An 18,393-nucleotide genomic window follows, 5' to 3' on the forward strand; every position below is an offset into this window, starting at 1 on the left:
AGGAGACGCCGGTATACCGATTCCTTGTCCTGGAAAGGGCTCTTAAATGTGCAGATAAGAACTAAGACTAATCTCTTACACTGCAACACTCTTGAATACCAATCGACTGTACAGCTTTATGTACAGGGGACAGTAATATAGCCTAACCAACAGCGCAACACTGATGAAGGATACAGCTGTGAGTATGAACAAGAAACCCCTAAAGCAGTCCAGTGCAAAGACAAATTCGAAGCCCTAGGCTCAGAACTCTTCACTAGCTGGATGTAAGCCGAGCTACGAGAGCAACAATTTACCAGCGGGGGGAATGGTGATTAATTCCTAAAATCACAGATATCACCAACAGAGTTCAGTTCTAATTGAATAGAGTAGGGAGCGATAACTTCGCAACATCGTCCTTAGCTTCTTATCAATGAACCGGATATAGAAACCCCAGTCACAGTACGTCAGAATTTTGCAACAACACAACTCGTGTACTAGCCTTAGTTTGAAATTCCAGCATTTAAAAGAACGTACGTCTACATACCAGAGTATGTGCTTGCTTGGTCGCTAATTATATTTTACGAGAAATAATTTTATGAATGAAGAGTAATTTTCCTCTTTTTGCAGGCTACGACAGTGGACGTGAGAATGTGAAGAAATGATAGAATACAATGTAACAATCTCTGCGAAGAGTACTTGCGGTCCAAGTATAGTAATTTGAAACCAAACTACGAGTTTTACGACGTACACTAATGCTTTAATTATAGTAATGAGACAACTTTCTTGTTATTAGCAACACAGTACGAAGTACCATCCACAGACCGAAGGTCATGAAAACCGCACATTTACTCTTGCTTCTCCCCAGACGGCGCTGTGAAGCGGTGACGATACGTGTGCTCTTTTCCGGACCGTTTACCGGATCACAGTCTCATCTTCCCATTCTTCAGTCTTCTTTCTTTTCTTCTTACGCGTTAGCTTTTTTCCTCTCGCCCTATTTTCTCCCCTCTTTTTTATGGTCAAATCTCTCTTGGATCCTGATGAAATTAAACGCCGAGTTTTAATGTTCATTGGGTGGAAAAAAGTTCATATCGTCGTCGAAAGAAGGGAATTTAATTAAGTGAAATTACGCTGCTTGTACTTTAATTATGTTAGTTTCAGATAAAAGGGGCCACCTCTTCTCCGTTTGTTGTACAGCAAACTCCCCGTAATAACGACTCAACACTGATAAAGCCAAGCGCTTCAATACGCCGCCACCCCTCGCCCTTGTGAAAATGTATTACATTTTTTGTCAATCCCTGCAGCATGCAGACAGTATACGAGCACAGAAGGGTCCCGACATGGTACGCAAATACTAGTGATAATTTAAACAACATACAATCACTGCATTCTCTCTCGTAGACATTCAGTATACAATCATAAAATAGCGCTGATACTTGATATGAAGATTTTAACTATACAGCGAAAACAGTACGAAGTAGCATAGAACATGAGTAAAAAATTAGGAAACACCTACATATTTTTTGGGAAAATAGTATTTAGAGTCAATAAACAACTCGTCACTTGATTATCTGAGCTCGAAACCGGTGTATTTCAATTAAGAAAAACATTAAAAATCCATTATCTTCCAGAACCAATCGAATACGACACGCTGCAATAAACATTAATAGTTTTTGTGGATTGTGAAGTATCACCTGATTTTATTAGTGGTCATCCTTATGCCCCTATTTCGTACAATACCTGTAAAATGGAATATCATTCCATACTGAACAAGAAAACGCTCATTTGTCCCACCTTCCTTCCCAGATGCCTTGACCTGTTATATTATTCTATATTTCAGCGTAGAGTTATGGTAACAGTCTGATCCAACAGAGCCTTTTACGTAGCAAAGTTTAAATGTACAAGACATCATTAACTACATAGTATCAAGACATCAGCCCACTCGTAATTAAAACAGGTTCATCATATTAGTAATCCTGACTAAGTCTGGCTGGATTAGAAATTACTAATGATTACAACAATTAAAATCTGTCGTCTTATTATTTTAGAAACAGTCTCGCGTATTTACTACGTTCGTGAATCCGGTATGATAATCTGTGTTACAACTGTGTCTGTTCTGATGCGAGTATTTGTAGTCGAGACGGGAATAAGGAAGTTCTATCCACCAATTTCCTGCAGTTGAAACAAATATTCGTCACAACAGCCAGGATTCTGCCAAGTTCTACACGTGGTGCAAACAATACTGCACTAAGTCATCATGTTTTCTTGTCATTAACTACGAAAGAGCTGAAAATATGACCGTCCTCGGGACTCGAACCTGAATCCTCTGTTTTCGGACAGGTGTGTGAACCGATTCCGAATGTATGATCGATGCACAGCAGAGACAAATTCAGCTCTATGATGTTGAATTGGGTGTCTATGGCGACACCGGCCGGGCAAGTACTGATTACCCCCCGAATCCATTTGCGCCTCTCTCTCTCTCGTGTGCCGACTATACTAGCAAAATCGGTTAACGCATCTGTTCAAGAGAGCGGGAGATTCGGATACTAGTCCTGAAGACTAATATTTTCAGATCTTTAGTCTCAGAAAACGACCTCTTTAGGGAAAGCTAACCTTTAAAAACCAATATTAGGTACAGTGGAACATCGATAATATCGCGAATCACCTCGGGAGCTAAATTTCATTTTGAGTTATCGAAATTTCGAGATATACAGAATATCGTTTTTGAGCATGGATTGCACATAATCGAATAATACATAGGCCTATCTACGGGCTTATACTGAATGCATTATTTTTGACAGTACTTAAATATATAGAAACAAACTATTTTACGGCATCACTTTAATTATAACCCCTATTATAGTAGCTTTATGGAAGACAGGATACAGTACATACAGTAGTGAAACAAGAAACATACCTTCGTTAAGACCTTGGAAAAAAAATCCATTAGCCTCTTCTGTTTGCTACGGTTAACCTTACCTCCCTTCACGTTGAAACTTCTCGAAAGTACCAAGCAGCCGACATTCGTAAATGGAGCTCGTCATCCGCGACTTCGGGGGGTTGCTTTCGTACGTGACCGGTAATTAATTCACACCCGTGAAACAACGAGGCATCGCCGATTTTCCGATCGCTAGAAGTTTTAGTTTTTCGGTTCCCGTCATATTAGCTCCCAGCATCACTGTAACCCTTTCTTTACTTGTTAACTGTTCATCACAAACCACAAATGCTGTATTGCGCAGTAAATGTTGCACAAAATTCGAGTTACAGGGTATTTTTTTGCTTCAAGGGAGGAAATGTTTGCTTCGAGAAATCGAGAAATTCGTGTAACCGTATTTCGAGTAATAGAGAAATAAATGCACGTGAAGAATAGGACAAACGGCTGGGAAATTTAAGTTACTTCGAGATACTGAAAATTCGAGTAATGGAGGTTCGAGATATAGAGGATCGACTGTATTTCAGTTCGTCGTTCAATTTAGAGGTAGAGCATACTTGGTTATCACTTCTGTTTTATTAGTGTGTGAAATTAGTCTCATATCCTGGCTTACTGAGGTGTCCACAACTGAGAAAGTTATTTCGGGATATCATACAGAATAAAACAGCAAGAACAGAAACCAATGGCAGAAGAATATCTGGTAAGTGGGGGTTGGTTGTCTCTGACAGTATGTCTTTTGGATGAAAGTGTTTCCAAAATCAGCCAGCCCCGCGGAGCAACGGCAGTGTGCCTGGCTGAAGCCTCGGGGACGATTCCCGATTAGACAAGAGATTTCAATTCTGGACTGAAGGTTGAAGCGGTGTTCTCTGAGCCTCGTGAGACCAACTAAGGTGTCTTTAATAAGAGAGGCAGTGGACCTGTTCTCGAAAGCCAAGCAATACAGCTGAGGATATCGTAATGCTGAGCACGTGGAACTCCAATATCTTCAGGCCATCCGGATGGACAGCAGTCGTTCTGGCAGGCTAAGATGTTTAAAAGGCTGTAGGTTCTACGAGTTTATTTTTAAAAATATTAGACAATGAAATCAGATTTGAATTCTATACGTGCATCACATTTTAATAAGTGTGTTTTCTTCGATATTATGAAGTTAATATTGATAAATTACAAGGAAGTGTAGTAAATAGGACAAAAGTGTGATATCTCAGTACGATTGAGGGTGTCATGTTTAAAATTCGTATCTTCTCCGTGTACGGTGCAAGTGCCTGGTACATGAAATCCCATGTACTGCTGAAAGATGCATATCCCTAAGTCAATTCCACAAGCGCAATTCTTGTTCATTTTACTGCTGAAAATAACTGTTGGCAACTGTAGGTGGAACCAAACATTACTTTTGCAGCTAACCCATGAAGTTGTGGCAAGCATTCCTTCGGAATTATTTATAAGACTGTGTCAAACTTGATCTTAAAACATAAATGTCATTTCACGGTCACACATTACGTCAATGACTACATTATACTGCAGATGAAACGTACTTTATTATTACGAAGAAAGCGAAGGGAGTAATAAAGATGGTGACTCCACACCAGTACTTATAATTTATGAATCTTTTATTAAAATGGTAAAAAAGTAGACAAAACTCCTGCATATGATGTTAGTTTATCAGGATATGACAGCTCAATGCACCGAGATAATGGAAGAACACCGCGCGGTATTTTCCCTTCAATTTGACGGTGCCAATCAATTCCAGGTTTTAAAAAATTAGTGAGAGAGATCATAACCGTATCTCTTTCCTGAAGCTATATATTTTAAAAAGTCTCAAGGCCTCTCAAATGCCAAACGAGAAATTCACTTTCGATGATTAAATTTGGGAATAGGATGACTTTTTCAATTTCCTTGAGGAGTTTCGTTTCCTCTGCCAACTCAAATGACGGAGTAGAATTTTCCCCCCGACTCAGTTACAAATTTTTACCAAAATGCGAAAGACAACCATATTCTGTGTTCAGGTTACTTAGGAAAACCGGACTACGTGTGCGTGTTTAAACCGTAGGTTCCTAACTAAATTTACAAGCCTTACTGTAACGATCATATTATGTCATGATAAGGTTTTCTACGTATACCAGACAGTAATCAAGGATAAAATGTGAGCCCTGTCCATCCACTTTAGCTCTAAGTAGCTTTAAGGCACTATAAGGAGACAAGGATTTGTAATGTCTTTTTACGTTTGTATAAGTTGCTTGAAATGTAATTCTGACCACTGTACTAGGTCATATGATAGTTTCAGGGGTAAAACTCATTTTCATATGGCAGTAAATATTAGTTAGGGCGTAAGTCTTCTGGTGTCTATCTCGCGATCCAAGTCATTATTAAGTGCCGAAATTATCACAGGTCTACTTCGTGCTGTCTTCCGCTTTCTTTACGGTCTTCATTGTATTTATTTCATGACGAAGTGAGAAAGAAAGCTGGGCACTCTTTGAGTAGTTTTTGAACGCTAAATTAATTACATATTTTACTCCGGTGTCAGAAACATTTATGTATACACAGAACAATCTTATTATATTAGACCAAGATTTTTTTTTTGCTAGTGGCTTTACGTCGCACCGACACAGATAGGTCTTATGGCGACGATGGTATAGGAAAGGCTCAGGAGTTGGAAGGAAGCGGCCGTGGCCTTAATTAATGTACAGACCCAGCATTTGCCTAGTGTGAAGATGGGAAACCATCTTCAGGGCTGCCGACAGTGGAATTCGAACCCACTATCTCCCGGATGCAAGCTCACAGCCGCGCGCCCCTAACCGCACGACCAACTCGCCCGGTTAGACCAAGACTGGCCACATTCAATGTGCCCTGGCTGGCTTGGAATAGCTATGGACGCAGTGAAAACTGAAATTGATTGTTTGGTTTTCTCCGCGTTCACGCCTGATCAAGTCGGTGTTGATGTAGCCCCACTTCGCCAAATTGACTTTTTTGCTAGCGGTTTAACCTTGCACTAACACATCGAAGGTGTTTTCGGCGACCTAAGGATGGGAATGCTCTACGATTCGGATGGTAGCAGCCGTGGTCTTAAGTAAGGTACAGCCCCAGTATTTGCTGGATGTGAAAATCGGAAACCACGTAAAATGCATCTTCAGGGCTGCCGACAGTGGGATTCGAACACATCATTTTTCGAATGCAAGCTCATATCTACGCGACCCTACACGAACAGCCGATTCGCTCGGTGACCTCGGATCTACCCACTGTACCTCCTCTTTTAAAGGCAGAGAGAGCGTTCGACACCGGTGTACAATACTATGGGGTAATGACAGATATCCCTACATCCTATACATTTTTCCCAAAATCTTGTGGGAATTAGGACTACTTTCAGTAGTGGTCTATAAGTGCAATGCAACTTAATGTCGCGTTCAGTAAAACTGATAGCATATTATACTGCAGTAAAATTATTCTAAGTACTGAGACACCCCATGGTCATGGCCAGTACATGCGAACACTATACGGCCACATGAAAAAAATATGACATGCACGTTATACTGTGTAGAAAAATACATTTTTCAACTCCCGCGATAAAGACAAGCTATTTTTATTCTCTCGGCATATACAGCTATGTCTTAAATGAGCAGTATATATTGTTAGAGAGTTCATTCATGTTCATTCGATCTCTACAACGCAACGTTCTAACAGCTAATATATACATTCACAAAAAAGTATTAAAATCAAGGACAGAAATTAAAAACGAGCGAATGAAATGATGGGATCATCTCACAGGTGTCAAATACTCCACACTATTCGAATATGATATTGATTTCAAAGTGCCTGAAACGACCAAAAAGTGAACCATTAAAAAACCCATGGCGCTAAGTCCTGATGGTTCTTGGCCTACCAAGCGACCGCTGCTCAGCCCGAAGACCTGCAGGTTACGAGGTGATGGTTTGGTCAGAGCTACGAATCCTCTCGGCCGTTATTCTTGGTCTTCTAAACCGCGGTCGCCATCTCACCATCACACAGCTCCTCAATTATAATCAGGTAGGCTGAGTGGACCTCGAACCAACCCTCAAAGTCAGGTAAGAATGCCTGACCTGGCCGAGAATCGAATCCGGGGCCTACGGGTGAGAGGCACGCACGCTACCCCTAGATCGCCGGGTAGGCTAAAAGTTAACCACACTGTTTAATACGTAAATTAAAGAAGGAATCGGTAAAGGTATCACAAGCCGCAACTAAACTCCCCTCGCCCTTGGCTGTTGGTTCTAGCATGGCCTCGGACATGAGGGATTGGTCCGGGTCAGAGTATGTTTTGAATTCCCCTCTGAAGTAACGAATGATTTGGCTGAGTGGGCAACGACCCGATTATCCATCCTCACTCTGCACTCCCAAACAAGATGTAAATTAACAAAATTAAATGAAGCAAATGAGTCTAATTCTACATCTCAGAAAGTCATTTTATAGGTTTTGCCAGAAAAAAATAAAATATTAAACTGCAGTGAATTCTATACGGGCCCTTGTTCCAATGAAAAAAGAGTAGTGTACATAGAATGTTATTTTCTGTTTGTGTTTGAACAAACATATACCTAGAAAGTCAGCTTAGTCACTGGCCCGACTTGTTGGCCCTTCCCAAACCACTCTATCTCCCGCCCCCACTCTTAGCGATGCTTTAGTTAGTGCGTACAGACGTGCAAAAGTTAACATCCCACTCACTGCACCAGATGTCGTCTATCGTGAGGCCTCGTTACCGTATGCAGATCAGCCTAATTGCAATTCTTCCTGCTTGCTGTACGCCAACGAAATCAGTCTTAAACATTTGGTGCGGCCAATATGTTCCCACGAGGTACACTGCCGTTCGAGGTCACCTTCCGTATGGTTTACTTAGCTATTTTGAAGCGTACATTTGTTTAAGATATAAAATAACACATTAGAGAATCCAATTTCTCACTATTTTCATCATGAAATAAACAGAAATATACCTGACATACTAATGAATATCGATACATTTTCATGATACGAGAATGAGGCGGCGGGTGAGGTAATACGAAATGTGATGAACAATTTGCTTGGAGAAAAAATGAAAAACTATGCATCCTTTCTAAGGAATCTAGGACAGATTTAAAACAATGACTCTTCGGATTGCATTGAATCAATTTTGCTTCGCACCTTGTGGAACGCAATACTGACGAACTGTGGAATAAGTGGATGCTGAAATACCAAAACTCCTTCAGGAATGGTACGTTAGGAAACTGCAATGGTGAACTATTTCAAGATTCATGACCACAGGTAAAGAAGCATATTCTCACCAAGAGAAAATACACAGTACTGTTTTACAGGGTGCTGAAATATCCCAACGTTGCTGTTCAATGACGACTGCTTAAAATAGAATGAGCTCTCAACGCACTAAGAACAATCATTCTGCAACAGATTAGCATGAAAAATGCCACCAAACTGAAGTTGAAATTCACAAAGAGTCAATTATCATAATCTAGAACAAAATGGAGTTTCAAGTTAAGCAATTACTTCAATCGTTGATTAAAAATCGCTGGATAAATGTTTATTTTGCCTGCCTTTCATGACCATTACGAGATGCAGATGTGTGTACCATAGTCCAAACTCGCAGCTGACCGATCACACAAAACACATTGACATAGAACACTTATCGCACATAACCCAACAAAATGTCCGCAAGTGTGTACAGTAACGTGATAATTAAAAAAAGAACAGGCTTGATTGCGGCAGCATTACTTGTCTAAGCGTGTAAAGCATTGAAACGCATACTGATTTGAAAATAAGTTGATAATATGTACAGTGACTCGCATAATTATTCGGACACACATGATTTATTAGATTTTCTTTTGTATTAGTGATTTCAGTAATAATAAAGCCCTGATATAAATTAAATACAAGTTTCTGTAAAGAATATAAAAACTAAACGCCCATCATTCTTCTAATGAACACTGTCAATGAAAATATAATAATTAAAAAACCAAATCAAAACCAATATTGCACAAAATTATTCGGACACTTTCTTTTTTACTTATGATCCGAAAGGTTCAGCGTCTGGTGGTCTTTCCTTTCATTTTACTTACTTCCCTGAGTCGACTTGGCATGCTCTCCACTAATTTCCGGATGTAATTGGGAGATATCTTCTGCCACTCTTCTTGAAGTCGGTTTTTAACTGCTCTCTAGATGTGATTGTTGTTTATGAAGTGTTTCCCATTCTCAATCATATTCAAGTCTGGTGATTAAGGGGGAGGATGAAGCACATTTGGGCAATTAAACAATAACCACATCCTTACATTCCAGGCCATATGCTTTGGGTCGTTATCTTCATAAAACTTAAAATGGTCACCAATCTCCATATTTTCGGCACTCATTTTCATATTGTCCCTCAGTATTTCAATGTATTGAAACTGGTCCATTTTACCCTCAATGAAAACCAATTCACTAACTCCATTCGTCGACATGCACCCCCACACTATTACATGTCCACCGCCATCCTTCACAGTTGCCTTCAGATGTTCCTCTTGAAGCTCAGTATTAGGTGCCGCCAAACTGTTATCCTCTCAGACTGAAATATGTTAAATTTACACTCATCAGCAAATATAACGTCATTCCACCACTCATTGTTTTCTCTAACATGCTCTTTGGCAAACAGCATTATCTTTCTTCGATTTATTTGATTTATGAAGGGCTTCCTTCTTGTAATACGGCCGTGAAAGTTACCTCTTCTGAGCACTCTCCGTATTGTTTCGGGATGCACTTTCTTTCCGTGTCTGCGGCAATCTCCGTAAAAGTTTTGGAGCACTAAATATGGGTTCCTTTTATTGTTTTTCTGATGATATAACACTCTTCTCTCACAGAAAAAGTTATTGGACGTCCCGTATGCGGCAGATGTTCAATCCTATCTTCCTCCCGGAATCTTGTGATAATATCAGAGACTGTACTTTTCTTCATTTGTAACATTTCAGCAATTTGACGACAACTTTTACCTTTAGCATGGTGAAAAATTACTAGCTGCCGCTGTTCGATAGCGCTCACTTCCTCTGCGGCCCATTTTCACTTAAGCTGTACACAGTACTCTAACTCAATGAATGTTTACGTTCATACTGTCCGTGGCTCTTCTACGCACGATCTCTGCATGGCAACTGACTTGTGTCCGAATCATTTGCTTGAAGCACGTTAACTGTGTTCTGAGATGCCAGGGTCACTAGTTCTCTCCTGTTTTCTAAAAGTACACATTTCAACGCCATGTTGAATCTGTCAAACTGGGTTCTGTCAAACTAGTTTGCGTGTACTACATTTTCTCTGAAACATAGGCCCAGTGTGTAACAAAGGCTATAATTAAAGTGTCCGAATAATTATGTGAGTCATTGTACCTACGACTGGAATACACACTGCACACGGATCACACTCTCCCCTGGCAGAATGTAGACCTATACGTTTTAATGGTTTCTACAGCAGGCGATTACGGTTACACCAAAGAATAAAGCTGAATGAAAGGAAAAATTTAGAATATTTCATCGAAAGAAACTGTAGAAATATTGCTAATAATGATTTTCACCTCAAAGTTGCACGTTTTAATGCGAGCAAAATTCAATGATTCATATAAAAAGATCCATACTTCAACTTCACCTGTGTTGATAAAACTTCATAAACTATGAATTTTTATAGCTCTTTACGTTGTATTTCTCTCTTACGTTTGCTTAAAGTTACCGGTGTTCGATTTCATCCGAGATTACACTACACAGTTCAAGAAATATTCTTCACAGGGTGTACTAGTACGGCAGTGTGGTTTCGTCATTGCAGCTTATTCGACAAAACACACAGTTGTGATCACTGCCACCACTGTTAAGTAAGAGCTGGTTTTTTCAGGATACATACACTTATTACATGAATTTAGCTATCTTAACTACTATTCGACGAGAAGCCTCCGTGGCTCAGGCGGCAGCGCGCCAGCCCCTCACCGCTGGATACCGTGGTTCAAATCCCGGTCACTCCATGTGAGATTTGTGCTGGACAAAGCGGAGGCTGGACTGGTTTTTCCCTGTCTCATTTAATTCCAGCAACACTCTCCATTAATATTTCATTTCATCTGCCAGCCACTTATCAATGCCCCAGAGGAGAGCGACAGGCTTCAGCAGCCGGCACATTTCCTATCCTCGCCGCTGTAGATGAGGGCTTCATTCATTCCATTCCTGACCCGGTCCAATGACTGGAAACAGGCTGTGGATTTTGATTTTCACCCACTATTGGATAAGATAAATTAAGTCTTGGAAGGAAATCTGACATGCCTTCTACGAGGTAAACGTATGCAACATTTTCTCATCAATACCATGAGCACAGATAAATTCCATTTCCTACCACGAACTACGCAAGTGATTCACACTACTTAGAAGAAAACACAATGAACTAGCGCACCTAACACGCAAAAGAAAACGTCATTAGTTACGTGATTAATATATCGAAAGTGTGATTTTAAATTAAGAAAAGCATTTACTTACTGCACTCGATTTAAAAGTAAATCAAATAACTGTATGTTACAGATTATAAAAGCTCTGAACTTTGTAGTCTAAGCCACAACAGACTTCAATCGGAAGAAATGTAGACTTTGTGAGGAATATAATTACACAACCGGTTTATGGAACATAACAGTGACATGACACGCCGAAATGAAACGAAGAAAAATGCAAACTTTCTCACATATCATTTGCTCAATATACTGTATACATGTACACATATTACACGTGATCTAATACTTCGATGGACTCTTCTAAACACATTATGTGCCAACGATATTTCCTAATTGGAACTTTTATTATATTTTAAAACCTGCATCGTAACATCTCAATTAGAAAATTAGAATGATTAAATATTTTGCTCCGATGTAATCACGAAGCCCTGGAATGTAGATGGAATGACGACGTTTATCCCTTTACGTGTAATAAGATTTAGCAGATTTGAAATGGTTCATTTTCACAACAATAAATTGTTAAATAAATAATCATAAATTATGTTATTTATTTTACATCCCACAAACTACTTTTACCGTTTTCGAAGACGACTGAGGTGCCGGAATTTGGTCCTGCAGGATTCTTTCACGGTAAATCTACCGACACGAGGCTGGCGTATTTGAACACCTTAAAATACCACCGGACTGAGCCGGGATCGAACCCGTCAACTTGAGCTCAGAAAGCCAGCGCTCTACAGCCTCTGTTGAAATAAGATTAAGTTCTTCGTCGGGCTGGTTCGTGCCGTTTTTATGTACATTATATACAGCTTACTAACTAGCATTAGTAGATTTTGAGGCCCGAGGAGACCGATCCACCTCGGTTCGAGTAGGGGAGTATTAGAAGTCTTAATAAAGAACAATGAAATGTATTTGAAACGCCGGCAATCGGCTCATGAAGCATACGGAATAATACAGTTAATATGAACGAAGAATGCATTTTACAAGGGATTTTATGTACATTCTGGGACAATGAAATATCATGCCTTGTGGTTAACAGTGTACAGTATACGTTTACAAAATTATTATTTTTAAACTATAGAAACATTAATTTTCAGTATAAGGAACAAGTTGCTTCTCCTAGATACAGATATTTTCCTACATTTGACAGAGTCAATTATCGATAACATTTCAGTGAGAAATGATGTTACATATGTACATCGAAACGATATGAAAGTTTAATGCAGTTTTATTAGTTAAGAACTTCAATGGTACTACAGTAACACTCCACGATGCAAGCCAATATAATGAATTTAAAGGTGATGGTAATTATGTTACAAAAATGAAACAGCAAGCAGATCTGAGTTAAGCTGCAACACCTCGCTACATTATCTCTGGTGTCCATGAAGTGCACGGCACGCTCATAAGTCGAATTATTGTACGGGTATCAAGTAAAGATAATAAATATATTATACGGTATATTTTAGTGTGTATACAGGAATAGCACCAAGACACTCTGAGCCCACATAGTTGCTGAAGAATCACCATCAAAACGCTAATGTGACCTTGAAAGCAGCATAATGCGAGCTGGTTTTGTATTAGAATAATTTGCCTGTCTGGGTACACACTGACAAAACACTGAAATAATGTCTAAATAGTGTCAATACAGTTACAATCTGGAGGAAAAAAACAACAACTGTGCAGCTTAATATTTTTAGCACGACAAGAAACATGATACCAAATTCACACAAGGATATAACCTTGCTATTATACACTTCATTTCTATATATAACTTAGATTATGATGATTGTTTAAATGGACGTCATCGGTTCCATATAACATACAGAAACATTTATATAAACATAAGTGAATACTAACCGATAAAATATTACAATTATCAGGAAAGATGTAAGAGAACGAACGATTCATACTTGTCAGAGATAAAGAAGGTATCAATTCTCGAAAATGTGAACTTTTCTCCTTTTGAATCAATTACCAGCGATTGCGATCTCTAATTGCACTTGAGAAAAGTCCGGAAATATTAGGAAATTTCGTCAGTCGAGGTAATTTTACTGGTAATTTTAATGTTGTTCTTACATAACCTGTATAATTAGTAGTGACAGTCTCTAACTTTACGTAATAGCAACTACTTATGTCTGGTTTGAGATTAGTGTGTACTGGTGTTTTGAACAGAAGCTTCTTCCTCCCTGGGATAACCACAAAGAAACACTCAACCCCCAGTATCTGAACGAAAATTACTAAGAAGTATGGAGAACAACAAAAGAACAAGAAAGAATGATAATTATTTGAGTTACGTACTCTTCTCTACTTAAACGTCGTTAAATCTACAAGTTCCTCTTCTCATTTCGGATTATACAACCGTATAGAATTCGATTTTTAATATCAACATGCAAATGTCTCAGAGACAAGTTTTAAAACCTCAAACAGGAGTTGAAGTCCACTGGCGAGTTATAAAACTTTCTTTCTGAACCCATGATAAAATAAGAAAGATGACTGATGGTTATTTTCCCAAGGACATGTCATAAAAGAGCAAAGACTTAAACCCTTCATTTCATTAGTTCATCGAGGCTTACTGCTGTTTGAGTGAATAATAATAATAATAATAATAATAATAATAATAATAATAATAATAATAATAATACCAAAGTGGAGGAGGGGTGACAACAAAGAGAACGTGTGTGTGAGACACTATTCATATAAATAAATAAATTAATGAAAAATACATAATCTGATGACAGGGACGGTCATTCGAGAATTTTATTTATCAAGAGCATAACAAAACAGTTGTTCATTAAGAGGAATATGTATAAATACTCTATAATGAAAATCCACAGCCTGTTTCGAGTTATTCGAACGAGTCAGGATTGGAATGAATGAAGCCCCCATCCAGCGGCGAGGATAGAAATTGTGCCGGCTGCCGAAGTCTATCACACCCCTCTGGGACAATGATTAATGGCTGAAAGATGAAATGAAATTATGCCGGAGTATGTTGCTGGAATGAAAGATAACGGAAAAACAGGAGTATCCGGAGACAAACCTGTCCAGCCTCCGCTTTGTCCACCACCAATCTCACATGGAGTGACCGGGATTTGAATCACGGTACCCAGCTGTGAGAGGCCGGCGTGCAGCCGCCTGAGCCACGGAGGATCATATTAGTACTCCATAATACCATGACAAATTTAAAGTTAAAAGCAATTACAGCTACGTCATTAAAACGAGCCCTATCACGCGGGTGAATCTGTGACAGCTGCAAATACAGCAAAACGCGTCAACCAACTGTTCACCGAAGGGCCCTTCATGTGTTGTCCCCAGTCCTATACACTGCGATATAATACCCAACAAAACTACTAGTCTCACTTTCTTCTGATTATTAATGTCACAAAATGAAGAGAGAAAGGAGCTAGATTGCATTCAATCTGCTCCATAACGAGCCTTTCAACGAATGTATAAAAAGTATGTAATCTGTGAATTTGTATTACAGTTTGAGATTACACACAGTAACCCTTCTTCAATACGAAATACGCAAGACGTAATTTGTGAATGTGAATTGTTTCATCACATTACGATTTACGTAAATATTAACAATGCAATTCTCTTTCTCTCTCAGCATTCATTCAAACACTCATCCAGGATGGAAATAGGAGAGACACATAACACTGAGGAAGGGAATGCCTACCTTGGTCGAATAGGAGGCAACGGCTTTTGGCGAGCCCGGGGGCGACGGCAGCGAAGCGGTAGGCCGGCCCGAAGCCGAGGCCCAGGCCCAAACCCAGCCCGAAGGCCTCGGGCCCACAGCGACCAGCTCCCGGGCCGAAAAAGGGCCCGACTAAAAGAAAAGAAAGAGCTGCTTATGCGCTGATTCGAGACACTGGCAATCGGACCAGCTACGGCCCGAGAGAAACGATATTAAAACTGAACGTAAGAAAAGTCAATAGCCGTTGTAACGGAAACACTGTTTATAATGGGAAATTAGTTCTGGGTTTCAAGGAAACATAGAAAAAGTTATCACTTATCAGTTCATGAACAACTAATACATTAACATTCGAAGTTTTTATATATATAAATATTTTTAAAGACAAGGTGAATTGTATAAATTATGCCCGAGCAATTTCTGACTAAAGATGTCATCCCAGGCACTGATCATGCACAGTGACAAAATATAAGTAGTGCAGTCACATGTTCACAAGTTACGTGAACTTAATAAACTTATCCTCACACATGCATACAGAGATCGTGCAAATTATTAGCAACTGGAAAGAATTAGAGCAATTTAAAATTTCGAAAGAAAATACGGTACACACATTAAGTTTATGCTCTGAAAATATTCGGTTTTATGAGGTTGAAGTCCCTCCCATTCTTGCTGCACATTCAATATCACCCACACTGCATGCACCAAAACTTGGAATATACAGTAGTACGGCACAACGCAACAATATATCCAGAAATTAAACAACTTTCTTTTTTGTATACCTCCGATATTCTTCCTTTATTAGAAAGAACATACTTCCGACTCTGGACAGTTGGCCGAAGGTACCGATAACCTAAGTTACAATCCTGCAGTTGTAGTAGTAGTATGATAACTTTTAGTCCAAAGCAAGGAATGATGTGGCTAGTTTCGAAATGCAAAGATCAACTTGTGAAGTACTGTCACAACGAGATAAGACGAGTTCAAAAGTGGCATTTACATATAATAGGAAATATTATTTAAAAATAACGAATTCTAAAAAACAAACCGTAGTGCACAATATCGATGGAACGACAGTTGAGGAAAACTCGCTAAAAATTACATGAAAATTTCTCCGCAATCAAACTGCAAACAAGTAACGCAATACTGGACCCAACATGGATGACACTATTTTGAGGGACATGCGTAAATAATAATAATAAGAAGAAGAAGAAGAAGAAGAAGAAGAAGAAGAATATAATAATTTACGAAGCCCTGTGTGGCATCGTCAACGACAGGATAAACAGCAAGGATAGGATAGTGCTGATAGGAGATTTCAATGCAAGAGTTGAAAACAAAACAAGGATATAAGAAAGTGATTGGAAAATGTGGGGAAGATATTGAAGCTAATAGAAGTAGGCAGCGTTTACTGGACTTCTGTGCTAGTATGGAATTAGCAGTTACGAATACATTCCTCAAGCAAAGGCTATTCACCGCTAAACATGGGAGGGTAGGGGCACCAGATCCATAATAGACTATATCGTAACTGGCTTTGAATAATTCAGGAAATCTGTTATTCCGTAGATTTTCCCATGATGCAGACCCCTATCTGATCCGAAGTGAACCAAGTATCTCTAGGCCTAGGATGGATAAAGTGAAAGCTCTCTGCAGACGAATAAGGGTAGAAAATCCCCAGGATGAGGAAATTGGAGAGCAGCACATGGATATAATTAGTCCAAACAATAGACAGCAAGAGGATTCAAGATATAGAAACGACAATTGATGGCATACAGGGAAGCTGAAGTAGAAACAGCAAGGGAATGCCTAGGAACAACAATGCGTAAAAGATGGGAAAAGCGAACATGTCGCTGGAATAAGGAAATTAACGTGAAAGGAAAGCGTAGAAGGAAGGCTCCAAACATGGACTCATGCAGACTAGGAATTGTATGTAGATGAAAGAAAAAGAGCGAAACTAATGACTGTTGAATCCAAGAGGAAATCGTGGAAGGATTTCGGTAATAACCTAGAAAGGCTGGGTCAAGCTTCAAGGAAACATTCCAGTACAGTAATAAAGAATCTTAGCAAGGAAAGGGAAAAGGAAATGAATAGTGTTTTGGGAAAATCGGGTGAACTCATAGTAGATCTCAGGCAATCACTGGACAGGTGGAAAGAATATTTTGAAAAACTTGTCAATGTAAAAGGAAGTCTTTCTGTCGACGTCATGTACACTCGAAATCTTTTGTACCCCGTGGCCAGAAATATTCATTTTAGGCCAGAAATCAGTACAGCCCTCAGATCCACCCAGTATCTGCGTACACACTCTCTCTCTCATTGATCACATCTATAAGACGAGTAACACGAACACACATCTGATGAATGAGGGGAGGTGGAGAGAGCGTTCCCCTGGCTCGACAATGAAGAGAGAGGGCAATGAGGGGAGGACCACATGGCTCCTTCAAGGCAACGGACGGAATGTGTATGTCAACTCATTGTGGGTCAAATTTTCCCCTTTCTATGTAATTCTTGTGCGCGAAGGCTGGCTGAAATGTTAGCGGTCTCGACCATGACTTCATTATCAAATGGCATGGCGTTCAAAACTTGTAAGAAAGAATGACCCTTATTTTCGTCCATATAGGCCCTATTAAATTAAACTACTTTAATACTCTTGCAAGCACTGTCAAAGAAAGAATTGATATCCTTTCAACTAAAATATGCACGGATATAATTTGAACGCAAGAAATTAAGATGAAAGAAGGGAACCGTTTCATTTAAATACCCAGGGCCTACCCGTTTACTGAAATATCATACCATTCTTTCTTTTCTTAATATAATTATGCAAATGGGAGATAAATTAAATGGGAGAATTGACTTGTAAAAATAAAAGACAGAGATAATGCTTCCATTTACAAAGACTTGTAAACGAAAAAAATGTATAATGACAGGTGAGTTGCAATAAAGAAAAGTAAGATATGCTCACAATATCACAATAAACTGTCTTCAAAGAAACAAAAGAGCGCACTTTTTAAGCAAATAAATAAATAAATAAATAAATAAATAAATAAATAAATAAATAAATAAATAAATAAATAAATAAAATGAACGATGCCTGCGCTCGAAAATGATTGCAATTTTATAAAACGTGAAGTACGAGTGTAATCATAAACAATGCACTAGTTCTCCATAAAACAATTTTACAGCCATAATATCAATATCCTCAACAACCGAAGTAAAAATAACCTAGCCTTAAATAATTATGATCACCAGAGACGCAAAGGTGTTTGGAAAACAGTTCCTATGGAGTTATTGTCAGAGCTATCAAACCTTTAAATGGCATAGGTATTGGGGCTGGATTACGTCGTGCACAATTCTTGACAA

General features: G+C 39.1%; 1 protein-coding gene across 3 annotated transcripts in view; it reads right to left on the bottom strand.

The window, feature by feature from the left end:
- The window catches only part of LOC136863053 (E3 ubiquitin-protein ligase RNF220), a 252,399-nt gene that overhangs the window by 16,683 nt on the left and 217,323 nt on the right, over positions 1–18,393 (bottom strand). For 2 of the 3 annotated variants that reach the window (XM_067139380.2, XM_067139379.2), the window contains exon 4: positions 15,031–15,180. The exons of the other annotated variant lie outside the window; for it this stretch is intronic. In XM_067139380.2, the coding sequence (XP_066995481.2) occupies positions 15,031–15,180 (150 nt within the window). The remainder of the gene's footprint in view (positions 1–15,030; positions 15,181–18,393) is intronic. 3 annotated transcript variants of the gene reach the window in all.

The sequence above is a fragment of the Anabrus simplex genome, chromosome 2 (assembly GCF_040414725.1).
Source record: "Anabrus simplex isolate iqAnaSimp1 chromosome 2, ASM4041472v1, whole genome shotgun sequence".
Lineage (NCBI taxonomy): Eukaryota > Metazoa > Arthropoda > Insecta > Orthoptera > Tettigoniidae > Anabrus > Anabrus simplex.